We start from the raw sequence: 16,463 nt of genomic DNA, 5'->3' as shown, positions 1-16,463 counted from the left end.
ATAACTTTACTGGGGAATAGGATCATCATTTACTAAATCTTATTTCCTTAAAATCAAATATTTTGTGTACTTTTCCTGGCTTGATTTCACGATACTGATCTGTGAACACACGCACTCAATTGCAACTTGACTTTGTCCAGACTAATGGATCTTGTCAAACATCGATGTGGAAGTAGAAGTAGACTAAGTGTAGAATAGCTAACACCCTATTCTATTCGTTTATTATGTGCCAGAAAGTGTAATTTCTGATTAATATCATATCAATACCAGCTACTTTAGAACACCCTTTTTAAACACGTATGTATTGATCTTTTTTAAAGTATAATATGATAAAGTGTTGACACATTTTAAATATTTACTGTTCTTTTACTGTATAAAATCGTTGATCGTTGCAATTTACGTCGAAAGCATCCTTAGGATAAACACGAACTATTCGATAGAATAAATTGTATTTAAGCACATCACTCCTGTTATCTCATTTTAATCTCTGCCTTAGTTGTTTTTTTTAAATATCGAAGGGATCGTTTTTAAGCCGTTGTTCTCGTGTGCAAATTGGCTCATGTGCACGTTAAAGAACGCAGTACATTCTTCGGAATAGAATAGGCCTATTTTGTTTATTGTCTCCCGGTGAAATGAATTCCCAACAATATTTTTCGAGCAGAGTACTGGCATGATAAACTTTCATATTGTGTAGATAGACATTACGGTATCTCTTTACGTTGAACTACAGTTACATAAAACGTATTTCTTTGGAGATCTCTTGTCGTTTAAGATGCTTAAAAAGAGGGCGTATCACAATTATCTCTGTTTCACGTATGTGCGTCGAAAACTAGTGTTGTATCGGCATAGAAATCGATTCGAACTTTCAACGAAAGCCTCAGTGATGCAGTCGGTTCACAAGGCTTTTGCATAGATAGCAGATCTCTGGTTCTAATCTCGGTTGAAGTGATTTTTTTTTTCACAATCCCGCATTCCTCTTCTTTACCGTTTACAATTTATATAAAGCCAAACAGTTGATTTAAGTTAGAGGAAACACTGTATTATCATCTACACTCACCTTTTAATATGTGCATAATATTGATTAATGAAGTCGATAGCATGTTTGAGAACTTCTGCCTTTGGACGTAGAGTGCCGATAGGGCGTCTTGCAGGCGGAAACATTACGGATCCCCAACAATTCTTCTCAGTACAATGCACCGTCTGTAAAAAAATATAATAGAATAATATTTATCTATTTTATTAATATTCCACATCACTCCAATTGTATTGCACTGAATGCAATTTTAGTATAAGTAGTACTTGATAAATTAGTTTTTGATAAAATAATTATTATTAAGTATTTAAGAAGTATTTTTTCTAAGTTACATAATTACATGCTACAACTAATGAAAATGTTTGACACATATATTATTGTGGCATACCGTTTTTACGATCATCTAAGATTTATGTTATATGATCACACACAACAACAATAAAAATAATACTCAATTATTTCTCGATGGTAATAAATATGGAATGTTGGATCTGATATTCAATAATCCGAGACCTGATATCATTTTAGCATACTGAGGCATGACTTTCTTTTATCAACTAAATAATAATCAATGCATTTAATGTAAAGAAATACTTCTCAAAATATCATCCCACCATTAGCTTTAATAAAATCTTAATAACGGAAGGTATATACAGGTATTTAGTGTGTGTTAATTTTTTTTTAATATACTTCTTTTTTCTTTGTTTGTTTGTTTTTTAAATACGCGGTTTTGATACATTTACGTGATCCAATCGTAAGAAAGTAATGTGTTTAAAACGCATGCAATAAGCATCTATCGCACAAATTATCTTCTCTAAATTAGTAACACGTGTCCATTTTATTTTATTTACAATGTCGTTCAGTATTAGTATTAACACCCAATTGATCATTCTGAGGAAAGAAATTGCCTGCTTGTGTAGTAGAAGGAATTTATCCCAATCTCATGAAGTACGCCCTATTTCGCAGCGAAATAGGATACTTTATACGGATTAAAGTTTAGTTGTTTTTTTTAATATGACCTGTAAGATATCGAATGGCTGTACAGCCGATGTTGCGTTCAGATATAGAATATACAACTTCAAACGCTATTGCGTTGAGTGGTACGATTATCAGAATAACGATTAAGTTTATGGGAGTCCGCCCCTATAGGAATTCGAAGTTGTAAAAGTTAAAACAGCAGATTTGAATAAACGCGACATCTTTATATTAAGAGGTTCTTTAATGTCACCTAGGAGATTATATAGCTCGTTGTAATGGTTGTTAGCAATGTTTAGTATGCCAATGCAATTTCAGTACATGGACGGATTTATAATCATCACAATTACAAAATGATATTTTCGTGCATAGAATTCAAAAACGTGTATACGCATCTAAGGTACCACTTGTGGAATCAGACAAAGCATTGAGCTATAAAAAATAGTTAAACCTAGAAAAGGTTCAGCACTTTAAAAAAATGCACGACTATTTCAACAATTTATTTTCAATTTTGTAAGAATTTTTGAAGAACAATTTGCAGTCAAACTGACAGTCCGACTTTGTATTGATAGGCCTAAAGTGTATTATAAAAAAGCTTCATGGAATGCAATGATTTGAAGTAAACTTTGAAGTATAGCAAAAGTCAGTTGAGGAATTAAGTTCATTCAAACTATCTATTTCAATGTGTTTAGTACTTGGGATTATGATTTCTAAAACTCCCATCACTCAAGACGGTTGAAGCTTTTGAAAAAAAGATATATCAATATCAATATTTTAATTACTGTAGCCTGAAGGATATACGTTTATCTTAATCTTTTCACAATAAAGGAAATTATTTTATTTAGTTTAGCCTATTGCTCGGTGAAACTTGGACCAGTACGTGATAGCCGTCGTCTTCTGTCCAACGAATTTAAGGTAATCATGATATTAAGAATTGAACGTTACAACAATTAGGTCAATATGATTATATTGTATATGCTATGTACCTATTATATGTAATATAATAATAAACTTAGGCTAATAATATTAGCTCTATGGTCCAAAAGCATAGGTCAGTGTCTTTTTAATAACATAGTCCACCTGCTTAGAGAAAACAAGACACTGTCTAAATAGGGTATTATTCATAGATTACAGGATGTATCAGAAAGATTCATTTTTTATTTATATAAAAGTCAATGAAGAATTCATTCAAATTAACGGTCAATTGCATTTTGGTTCATAAAACGTGTTTAAGTGTAATGTCAATGTGTTTTTTTTTCTTCTTTTTTTCAACGATTACGCACTAAAGTATACGCAGATTTTCTTTTTTAGAGAGTTGGAATCTGTAATATTATTTGTTTAAAGAAAATGCCACCGGTTAAACAACTCGGATTTAGAAGATACAAACACGATGTTGTAAGCCTAATCAAATTAACCAAATAAACCTTGCCAGGACTTTATATAGATTTATCTTCTTTATCTCCGTCCGTAATTTTTTTTGTCGATATTCATTCGTAAACGAAACACTAAATCAAAATGCACCAATCAGGAGGCTGATGGATCAAAGAAGCAGCATCATTCGACAGTACGTCCTTAGAGATACAGTGCGTCCTTAGAGACACGTTTCTTAAATAAATTTACATGTAAATAGTGTGTAATATATTCTAATATAGATTAGTACAAAAGATACCCCGTCTAGAACTATCCAAATTAATTGAAATATTGTATCCCTGTGATATTAATGCCTCTACTCTATATTGTTATATTTTTATCGATCTATTTTTACCTTCTTGCATATCGTAGCAGTGCAAGAAGTGAAGTCAAAAGAAACATCCATTTAATTATATTATCTTTATCAATAGTAAAAACAAAAATTAATAGCTCAAGATAAGGAAAAAAAAATCCGAAAAAAGAGACAACAGTTTGGCCTTAAAATATAGTCCAGAAAAATGAGATAAAGGTCGATGGATTGGTTTCCCATTAGCAGTGCTTCAGAAGAACAATATACAATTAGCTAAAAAAGTTCAACATCAACAGTCGGAACTAAAATAATACTCTAAAATTACAATAAACTATATCAAATATAGATTAAAATAGTATACTATTTTTGGATAAAATTTAGCATGCTGCAACAATCACTTTTATATAATTTTTTTTTAAAGACTAACAGAAAACGTGTTTTTATCTAAGCATAAATAAAATTGACCTGAGCCTGTCCTCTTCTCATCCATGAGCAAACAGTGCGTACAATTGAAAAAAAAAATTCAAACAACATTTAACCAAATCAGTATTTTGAACTAAATATTACAACAGGAGATCATAGGATTGATACAAATATGCTGTATTGTATAAGATACCATAAACACGATTGCAAATGAAAGAATTATAAAGAAATTTAACAGATTTTCATCTAATGAGAGGCCAAAAATGTTATCTTTGAGCATAGGAGTGTTCGTTCTTGCAGGACAGAAAACGGCTCTTGTTTATGAAATGTATGCTTCAAAGTCTTGATATGACCCTCCAGATATGGCGGCTCTTTAATATACATAATGCGTAAAATCTGCCGACAAAAGTAAATCACATTTAAAAGTGTAACTTATCCAGGATTTATTCGCACTACAAGATATTTATGTGTTTAGTTACAAGTTTCGTTATAATATTATGATATAAATCATACAGGGATTCATACAAATTTTTTTTTCTCCATATTTCAAGTTATGCTAGGTCTATAAATAGTACTTTATTAGTTATACGTAATAATAATAAATAGTACTTTATTAGTAATAAATATTAACAATAATAATATAAAGTACTTTATTAGAATTAAATAATAACAATAATAATAAATAGTACTTATCCTGTTAAATCTTTAATTATTTTTCTCAGATACATACATCTTTTGAGGTGTAATATATTTGAAACAGATTGACGAGTTTTTTTTCTGAACGTGTTGAATAATTTAAACTAATATAATATTTATGATGCAATAAACTTATTTAATTAACGACACAATTTATCCTTGTAATCTTAATATTTAGCTGTTTAAAAAATGTTAATTTCTTTAAATAATGTTCATGTTAAGTTTTTCTAAATGTTTTGTAATGTTTCTTTTGTATGACTTTTACCTTTACTTTTACCTAACATTAGGTTTTCTTTTTACAAGAATGAAGTGATTATTGAGATTACTAATAAATAAATAAATAATAATAATAATAATAATAATAATAATGATAATAATAATAATAATAATAATAATAATAATACCGTAATAATACCGTAATAATAATAATAATAATTTGCATTTATTTTATTTTCTCTTCTAACCAGTATAAAGAATAACATATTTTTATTTTTAAGTTATGCTAATTACCAAGACAAGCGTCTTAGCAAATTTTGTAGAAACATAATTTAAATCTTGTTCACGTATATAGAGACAAGAAAATTCCACCCTTCAGAATTATGTTATTTTGTTGTTGTTGTAGCTTGTTGCATGGATTCTGATATTATGTTTTATCCAAGACATTGGATTTAATGTCAGTGTTTTAACCAGAGCTTCATTCGAGATTATACGACATATTGCAAGTGACAACTGAAGGGAAAGTTCAGAATCTTAGTATCATAAATTAAAAGTTGACTATAATTTACTATTCTATCACTGTAGTAGTGCCCTATGTATTAACTTAAAATTGACCTAACTTCTCAAACCTCACGCAGGTTCTAATGAAACTAAATTTTGTTTACTTGAGTATGCAAACTCTTAAAGAACATAAGGGTGATGCTGGAACGCAAATCAAGCGTTCGGGTCAAACGCGTTAAGATCTCTAAATGATTCAAATTTAATTCAATCAGAATCAATTAGCTCCGGGAAAATAACTTATCCCCGGAAAGCATAACCATTCAATGACATTAAAAAGTCGTTTTGTTAAATCGAGCGTTGCAAAGTAGATCAAGTGCGATAGCGGCACATTCAATTTAAGTATCATTTAGAAACATACAAAATGAGTTTTTCGGAAAAAAGGGGGAAATCAGCAATCGAATATTGCCAGTTGTGTGCGGCATCTTTCATGAGTAGGCATACTCAACGTTCTATCGTGAAATGAACCATAGGAAACGACATGTCTAGCGGAATTCTTGAAAAAAAGAAAGAAATACCGTATATCATTTAAATAACCATCGATGGACCAGAATTCCACACCGTAGTAGTAGAATTGAATCAATAGATCTATTGTCTAACTCGATAAAGTAGAAGATCTAAATACAGATACTATATAAGTTAATAAGAAACGTATAATTTTGATATCAAACAATGCGATGTATGACCGCGTAAGGATGTTCAGTAATGAATGTGACGTCACAGGTACACCTGCGTTTTCTGAAGGATTGCAATGACACATTGAGCACCCCAATGGAACAGAACTAATCGGTTAACGAGTAACAAGTCAAAGTGCAACGGAGGATACCAATATTGGATAGTACCGTCATGGGAGTGATAAGGGACATTACAGACAGTCCTCTGGTTAAAGAAATTACATCAAATATAGCAACACGGATCAAACAAAACAAGAAACCCGTCATTCATCTACCGAGTGATTTGTGTTGCTTTCTTTAAATGCAAAACATGGATTATGCAAATACATTTTAAGGAAAATACATTTTAAAATCACATCTAGATGTGTATAAGAGACAGATATAATACAATGGCATTGCAAACTGCACAATATAGATTACCTAATATATATATAATATATATATAATTATATATAAAATTATATGTATAAAATTATATATATGTAATGGCATAGGTATATGATTTCATCATTTAGTTGATACAATTGCGATGATATAAACTTTTTACAGATATATTTGTTAAGTATTAACAACAATATTTATATTGTTTGAGTTTATCATGTTTAACAACAAAGGAAATTGGTATAAACCTGTCCTTAACTAGGCCTAGTTCCTTTGAAGCAGGGACCATCACAACTCAATAACCATGAACGCATGACTGCTTCAAATGGCTTATAGAAAGCATTTTATTTATTATTATACAATACGATTATTTAATTTAGTTAAAAGTAGTTTAATTAATTTTTACCAAATATTGAAAAAAATGATATAGAAAATGTCAACAGAATTCAGATTAATTAGCGGCGAATCAATGTGGAAGAATCATCATGAAAACCACATTATGATTTGTTGATCTGTAAAGTAATAAATATCGGTATAGCATAAAATCTCAAAAAGAAGCCCATGGGTTTCTAATCAAGATAATATGGGCTCCTAAAGAGATAGTTCTTATATTCATACTGACGTTATCTTTGATTATTATAATAGCGTGTCAGTATCAATATTATTTCATTGTACTAGTATGGTTAAAATTTTAAAAAATAATAATCAGAATTTCGAAGTACATAGTCCTACTTGAAAAATGTCGTATTTCAAAATTTACAGCATTCATTTTCAAAAGAAGTCCTCTTCTTTAGTTTGCAAAAATAATATGAAAACGAAGCCCATCCAAGGGTCCTAAAAAAAAGAAGCTCAGGGCTTCTATTCGAGGTGTTACGGTAAACACCAACCTGAATGCCTGATTTTCCAACGAAAAATGGATCACACCTTGCTGTGGTAAAGAAGCAATAAAGTGTGGAAAACAAAATTAAATTGGGTGAGATAGTGATGCATTCGGAAACAGAGCTGAGACAGGCAATAGTGTGATATTAAAGACATTCTATTACATCTAAGGCATATGACAGAGTTACGCTCCAAATAATAATAGTGTTGATGAAGACTTGGCACGATTTTATCGTACAATGTAACATCTGATGAACGAAAGCGTAATACGTAGAGTGGTGTGAACGCAACCAAACGAGGGTTGCCGAAGTCTCCACCTAGCTGGTGGGACACGCGATTAACTCATTGGTAGGCCCTAATTGGGATGGACACCGATTATGACCCTAATATTGTTGAGTGACAAAGCCCGGTAGGGATCTGGTAGGGGAAATTTCTTAAAGTTTGGCAATGTAGGAATTTATGAGGCTTATTTTATCTTGAGATTTCATCGGGATTTTTTCAGGCAACATTTTCCGAAAGTTGTGATACAGTCCAAAGTGATTTAAGTCAGTAGATATTTAATCGTTTTTTAAATCTCATAAGCATAGGCCGTGTATTATTTTCAATCATACCTGTACACCTAAAAAGATGAAAATCATTAAATCATGGAAACTACAGAAACACGCAATCGATAGGCCTATATGGTCTACAGAAACTACAGTACCCAAAAATTGAACAAACCAGAAGAACATTCAATCCGAAACAATCAAACAGACGCCAAAAAAACCTAACACAATTGTAGTAAAAACCAGAACCACCACAATATTTTTTTACTTACAGTAATCAGTTGACTAGAACAGTAGCACAAACAACTAAAAAGTACAAACAATTTAAAGACAAGTACCGTACATGACAAGGGCAATAACTTTAGATTCTGGCAATTTACAAAAAATCTTTAATATAACCGATCATGCCTCTCGCCTTAATCGAATTCCTAACTGCGATGCAAAAATCCTTAATGGAGAGAAGAATTAATCAATCATTTTACATCAGAAAGAAAACAAATAATATCATGAACCACGACGAAAGGCATGAACACTCGCACGAATGACATAATCCTAGATCTGATTACAGGAGGGGCCCAAAGGACACTGCAACCAGTTGTTAAGAACATTAGGACGACTAAGAGCGTTAGCTAAACTAGAAGAAAAAAAAAAACATTTTCGGGTAGGCCTATGTTATACATACCGATGCACATTTATCTGCGCAATGAGACTGACTTTTGGCGATAACAGTATATCGTAGTACCGTACGTTCCAAACTGCCCAAAAAAGTATATTTTCTTTGTGCCAAAAAGAACTTTCTTTCACACAGACATTCAGGAACTAACATAACATGCAAGGTGCCACTCAAGGCCACTAAACCAACAAGATCATGAGGCAATTTCGGCGACCATTAGGCCTATAATATTTTGAATTAGACTACTAGCCTGGTTTTCATAAAAATTGGTACATGCTATCGCCGACTGCTTTGGCGACACAGATTGGTCATTTGAATCAGGGAGCATTGCCAATTGCGTTCTGAGACAGCTACGCAGTGCAAGAATTGCATAAAAACACTGAGTAGCAACTGTGTAGCGATTTTATGGAAACCAGATACAGTGTGAATGTATAACGTGATCATTAGATAATTTTAATGAAGATAAAGCAGTGACGCAGATCATCTGGAATTGATCGTAGACCATAATAATATGGTCTCTTTCTACAAAATGGATCACATTAATGGTTGAGTCATCGCAAAATGCCTGAATGTTAAATGGCATTGTCATCGACTTCTTCTGTACATTCTTCATCAAGTAAGTTTAGTCGAAGCTCACCTTAATCAGATTATTGCCCAAGAAATGGGACTTTACAATATCAGAATCACCGTTAAATCGTAGTTAATTCTAACTCCAGCGGCAGCATTCATGGCAAACTTCTTTCATATGACACGTTCTGATTGGCCAATTATTGAGTTTGTTTGTCACTCCAGAAAGATTTATTATGGCTGCCTCATTTGATTATTAATATACAATAAAATTTCTAAGAGGATTAATGGTGGTAGATTAACACGTTAATATAATTGCTTCGTGTTCAGACAATTATTAACATAATTTCCGAAAGTCTATTACAATAATTTACAAAGGCAATTGGAAATTAGTTGGTTCCATATGCTCTTTTCATACAGACACGCCACTCCTTTATGTAGACGGGGAGACAATCAACTTCTTAAATTCCCAGTCCAGAACTTGTCCAAAGCAACGCTTCACTGATCGTCGATACTGTAGTCTGAGCGAATTGAAAAATATCCGTCCGCGACGTTTCTTCGTGCCGCGAACTTATGGAGTCGCAGTTTCACAGTCCTTTTCCGTCTGGTCGTCTTCAGCGCCCCCTGCAATCTGACCTGCTATCAGTGATCACCTGGTTAACGTGTAAAAGCGCATTGACAAAAGCACAGACGGGACCACACATCTTCAAACGCACCGTATTATTTCGGAACACTGTGCACTAGTCAGTGACTATTTTACCTTCTGTGGCATTCCTCAAGATTTTTTACAGAACAGAATCATGGTAATGATTTATTTAACATAGGGCACCCTTATGAAAACGATAACGAATACGTCATTAAACATTCTTGATAATATGCTGTACGGGCTGAATATGATCCTTGAATCATGCAAAAGGCATGAATGGCCTACGTTGTGACAGATACTTTACTGTAGGGGATGGGTTGCCTAAAAATTTGAAGTAACCGTATTTTGTTATCGTTTTCGTAAGCTTTCGAAAACTCCCTATTTACAGCACTTTACCACACGAATACTTTGTTGCTTGATTTTGTCCAACGCACATTAACATTCAGGCATGCATTCAATCTTTTATACTTTTATTTTAACATTTTCTTTTACAATTTTACCTGTAAATTATAATTCATTATGCACCTAATCGAGCAAGCATTAGATAGGTCAAATCGACTCCGAATAAGCGTATTAGGATACTTCATTTTACCCTGAATCACCTATAGCAATCAAGCCCACATGTCTTGTCAACCTGCTCACCTTATCATTAGAAAAATTACGCGTAAAGTTAAGTGGCATACATTCAACTCGTTTATGGTAATTTTCTATGAACAAAATAATCGATTAATTGTGTACGATTACATTATAAACCTAATCAATTCTATCGATATATATTTTATAATTCCGATATATTATACACAGTAATTGAAATTGATAATTTAATATTGATTTAAATTATTAAAATCAACATATTTATTTACTAAAGGAAGTAAGCCGGTGGAAATGTCTTCTCTTTACAATGGCTAAATCGTGCATAAAAATTACGGTAACCACCTAATTAATCCAAACTTCATTTTAAAATAAGGGTATATTATCTTTGATATGCCTTGAATGCATACATTTCCGAAGATTTTATAAAAGCATAAAGCTATAACCCAAAGTAATTAACTCCGTGACATAGGCCTATTTCTCTAGACCGAACGTCACTATTATCATATTCACAGCTAACAAATCGCTATATCAACTTATTGATAATTATCATTACCGGCGTATATAAGCAAAAAAAAAATCCAAAAGAAAACAACTTCATGTATTTGATAGCAATTTCGGCATTTTCAATAATTTACGGTACAAATAGAAACCAGTCACAGAGACCGTGGCGTAGGTTGACATTAATTCGGAACAAATGGCTTGGCGAGTAAGAGAAACGCATTAAGATATCGTTCAAAGCTACTTAACATGAGACAACTATCTGAAAGATTCGTTTGATCTTTGTGACGTCATGCCATATTTAAATGAGTATTATAATAACCAAGCTACATTTTGTTACTAATTGTTTAGCAGTAACTTTGGTTAAATAAAAATAAGATGTATTGTTACACTCTGCTGAAGCAATTTTAATTTATTTTCTATAGAATAATTTTTTCTGTATTTAAAAAAATAAATGTAAAATTAAAATACAAATATGATTATTCACTAAATGAAATATTTAGATAGTATGTGCTAACAAAATAGAGTTTCTTATCCCTAATGCTAGCGAATTCAGAATTCATAAGCAGGTTTATGGTGATGATGATATGACGATGACGACGACGACGATGATAATAACTGAAACTGTTTACAGATTTTTATAATTTATTATTTTTTAGAATTTACGTGTAACTTTTATAGGCCTATATATTTTCAATAAACAATTCTTGTTAAACAAGTTTCGCAAACTTTTAGTTGGTAAGTGGTTAGATGTTACGTTTTACCGTACTTTAATTTATTTTTATATCATAGTTCCTACATCAGATAATCAAATTATCATCATCGTCGTCGTCGTCGTCGTCGTCATCATTATCATCATCGTAATTATTATTAAGTAACATTCGAGACACAAACGCTTCATACGCGAACTGGCAGTTACGGAAACTTGTTGCTCAGCAAATAAAATACTATAAGTTGATCCGACTTTATTAAAATCAGGGAGCAGTCATGTAACATGAGTGCTCCTTTGGGGCGGATACAACTGTATTAAGAAAAATAATTGTTGTATTGTATTGTTGATATGAACAGTAAAATTTTTAAGAATCTAGAGGTCCTTATTTTCAAAATGGTCGCACCTTAGCCCCAACCATGGTGGGGCTGAGGTAGTATGGACTCTCACGCACCCCCTCCTACCACCTAATCCTGCATCCGCCCCAGCTCCCTGATTAAAATTATATTATAATCCACTTAAAAATTCAGTTGATGGATTACATATCAAGGGATAATCGATTAACAAAATTAAAAAAATGTCTCTCTTTACAATAAAGCGCATACCTATAGTAAAAAGAAAAAAAACTAGAAAAATTAGAATTCTTTGCAGAAAAATAACACATCATAACAATCACATAAGCCTAGTTTTTAAACTAGATTTAGTTATACATTCTAGATTCTAACTTGCATCAAATCCGATTATATCGGAACAAACAGGATTAGACTAAAACTGACAGATTTATGAAAATATAGAATCGGCATTACAACGCCGAAAAAACAAATAATTTGAGTAATACACACAGATACAGATTTTCCTGCTTTAGTCTTACTTTAACTACAGGATAAAATCACGATTTTTCATATAGACAGATAGATAGATAGATTGATTTTACAAAATCATATTTAAATGTTAATTACAATAGAGACTGAGTCTAAATTACCCTTATAAATGTTATAAACAACCGACACACATTTATGGCTGTATAACTTATTATAAATAAAATATGGATTAAGCAAAAAGTAGGCCTATATTTTTCATCATTTGAGATCAGTATTGTTCATCTTCGTTTTAATTAAAAGTTGTCCAGTAAATATACAACATTAGGGCATATATATCTTATTTGAAGATAGAAAACTAAAATAAGAGTGTAGGCCAATCATTCATGGAAAATGATTTATAGTGAACGCGAGAATTAGGGTATATTACTCGGATTTAAATACATCTAGCTTAACGTCGAAACTACTCATTTATCTGGACTCCTAATGTTGTTAATTTGCATTAAATAGTGCGCGCTAATAGACATGGGAGATGGTCTAGTTCAGAAATTAAGTATAATAAACGTTCACTTTGAAAATGGCATCTCTTATCTGAACGATTCCCGGTAAAATATCTGACGTTAATTGGGCTCTGAATTACAGTCTATTTTTTCAGAAACCCTATGTTTACGGATAATGGCTAATTATACTCAAACAAGAGCGTGTCCTTGAACGGGATATTTCTATCAAGATAATTACGTGTTGTAAGATGTGCTTTTCAATGTTTACAATATTTATTCTTTATACTATGTTCTAATGGTAAATTCGCATTATCTAAAAAAAAAAATACTTGATTCGCAACGTTTTGTAGGCCTACATTCAGATAATTTGCAACATGTTTCTATGTTGCTTTGTGAGTGTTTTTATACCAATAAATTAATGCAAATGGAAATGAAATGAAATTATTACTCACAACACACCAACTGTGATGTGGGTCTGCTGTACATAGGTATTTTTTAAGATAGCAAGCTTATCAATTGGTTTTAGAGGTGAAAATATTTATCATTGTAGAATAAAGGCCAACTGTAATGTTCAAAAATATTTTTCATTACTTACCTCAATGCTCTTTTGATGAAGAGTATCATTAAACTGTTTGCCGTCATTATAGTTCTGAAGTTTGATAAATCGTCTAGCCGGACTGCCATGCGGCGTTGTCCGTTGTGCTGTTTCTGTTATTGCGCTGGAATTCATGACGGACAGCGGAACCGTTTGAACAGAACTATCTGTCTTAACAATTTCGGCAACAGGGCACTTTGGTTCGCTCCCAGCAGTGTCATTATTTGCTTTTGGCTCCGATTGTTGTGTGCTGGTGCCGACATCCTCACTGGCCGATTTTTCGCTTGTTGATTTTATGCACTGAAATTTTTCCTTTGTATCTTCTTTTATAGGTTTTACATTATCGGTAGTCGTGCTTTCTAACTCAACTTTCGTTTCATGAACATTGAGGTCTGTAGGGCGGGAGCAAAGCAAGCCGTTTATATGAGTTTCTCGTTGTTTCTTTTCCTGCTGAACCTCTTCAGTGTGGTTTGTTTTACATCCACGTGTTTCTCTGCTACACCATTTGTGATCCTGGCATTCAGATGTTCCGTTACCGGGGTTTTCCACAACATCATTTGGAACAATAACTTGCTCTGGCCACTGGAGGCCTTTGGAATTTTCAATGACATTACAATACCTATCGGATGGTGGTGATACCATAATATCATCCTCATCAGGGTAAACCGTACCCCCATAGATGTCTTCATGGACCGGTATTTCGTAGATTTCGCGCGGAACAACGCCATTCCAAGCGAGGACTGTGTCCGTATCCCGATCCAAATATCCATCGTAGAATTCTTCAGGGCGAGGTCGCCAACGGACGGGGCTTGGAGATATCCGTCGACGGACTGGCGATTGACTGGAATAACGGCGACGTGGGTTTCGCAACGGGCTTGCGTGAGGAGATACGCTTCGATAGGACAACCCAACAGGTGAGACCGCTGCTCGACTTGTGGGAGAAGTTCCATTTTCTATGCCCGCCGGGTAGTTTCTTGGCCATGTACCTATCCTGGCATTTTTGTCCTCCAATGTTTCATTTTGAAAAACCTTCATAGGCTGCGTCGAAACATCGCTTATCTTTCGTGGCGGAGTAGAATCTGATTCCACTGAATCGCTATAACGAACAATTCTTATAGCTCCGTCAGGACCAACGACGTTTTCGATTCGAGTATTATACCCCTCAGGTGCACGCAATACGAGAACACACGGCGATCCATACGGGACGCTTCTAAGAACTTCCAATGCTGTATTATATGGTATATCAACAAGATGAACTCCGTTAACGGCCATTAGGAGATCGCTGATTTTTATTAATCCGGACTGTTCAGCTGCACCCCCTCTTACGAGATCGGAAACAACGAGCGGAGGGTTGTTTTTCCGTTTTCGCACTAGAAATCCAAGACCGTGCGGATGACGTTTAACAAGCCTGACAGAAAAAGTATTTTTTTCGTTTTCACTCATGATTATTATAGTTGAAAAAATGTTCAATTAAAAGTATTGCGAACCAATATTTGTGGTTTGTTTTTACCTTTCGAACAGGTTTAGGCCTATCTATCTGTTTTTCAGCCGTCCACCACCAGCTATCATCGCAAGAGACTTTTGCTAATATTCTTTTCTAGAAGTCTCTCGGCTGTCTCCGTCTTCAACAACTAGCATTCTCGACAGTTGCTGCGTGAATGGAGAGAAATTTTCAAGAGTGCGCTCTCACTGACTTAAAAGTAAACCATTTCCTATTCGTTACGGAGTCAATATAAGGCATGGGGAAAATACTCCGACCAACGGGTATCGATCGGTGCTCCAGAATACCACTGCAAACCGATCCGAGTGAGGCATGAAAAGCTGAATCATCTACTCATATGAAATTCTATGAGCTTAATTACTCTCCAACGAAATCTGAAAACGTGAATCGACAAGAGTTGATGAATATACTGTAAAATCAATTATCCCACTATGAGGGCGCTATAAGCTAAGCGACTCTAAATACTCTCCTGCTATTGTTTAATACGAACACGCCTCAGTGACAAGTGCGTTTTGAGTTCTCTCTCTCTGCGTAATTTCACTGCATTCGTAAACGCAGAGTACAGCTTAATATGACCTACAGTAATGGGATTTGTATAAATTAACGTCATCGTTTCTGGTGATGCGTTCAAGCGGATCATGCGAGATATGTAATGATAAAACATTTATTTTGTTAGCATGTTCGGATTGATTTATTTGATAATCATGTATGGCCAATAATATTATCCTTGATTTTGATAATAAACGAAAGGGCAGAGAACATAAATAATTATAATCCATCCTAGTAGAGCGGCACACTATTTTAGCCTGTATTTTCCACCAACCCATGACCATTGTGTTATTAAAATAACATTTATATTTAGAAATCGTCCATACAACGAATATTAATACTATAGGCCTTACTTTGTCAATTGGTTTTTGCTATTTTAATCATAATAATTAATAATAATAATAATAATAATAATAATAATAATAATATTATTATTATTATTATATACAGTATATAGCGGCTTCCCAAGATGATCAAGGCGCTTCACAAGGACATCAGTTAATACAGTAATAGGATCTTGCTGCAGTTAATACTTTTTCAGACCAAAGAATTACTGAAGTCTCTTTTTAAAGAAGTTTAAAAGTAGAAGTATGCTATGGTTGGCCTATGCCATAAGCATCTAATGTAGATTATAAATGAATGCTCTTAGTTTGTTGTGTGGTTTAAATAATAAGTTAAACATATAGCGAAAACATGCGAAAGTGTCCATGTGC

The 16,463-nt window shown here is 33.3% G+C and overlaps 1 protein-coding gene across 1 annotated transcript in view; it reads right to left on the bottom strand.

Annotated features, from left to right (window-relative positions):
• The window catches only part of LOC117110033 (nitric oxide synthase, brain-like), a gene marked incomplete in the record, with an annotated part of 78,565 nt that extends 62,981 nt beyond the window's left edge, over positions 1 to 15,584 (bottom strand). The window contains 2 exon segments of the mRNA XM_033252599.1: positions 1,058 to 1,200; positions 13,701 to 15,584. Of these exon segments, the coding sequence (XP_033108490.1) occupies positions 1,058 to 1,200; positions 13,701 to 15,143 (1,586 nt within the window).
• Positions 15,585 to 16,463: the final 879 nt, after the last annotated feature.

Source organism: Anneissia japonica, unplaced genomic scaffold (assembly GCF_011630105.1).
Source record: "Anneissia japonica isolate Jap-2015-1 unplaced genomic scaffold, ASM1163010v1 scaffold287799_len804019_cov200, whole genome shotgun sequence".
NCBI classification, from domain to species: Eukaryota; Metazoa; Echinodermata; class Crinoidea; order Comatulida; family Comatulidae; genus Anneissia; species Anneissia japonica.
The sequence above is the reverse complement of the archived record's forward strand: the minus strand, read 5'-3'. Positions and strand labels throughout refer to the sequence as shown.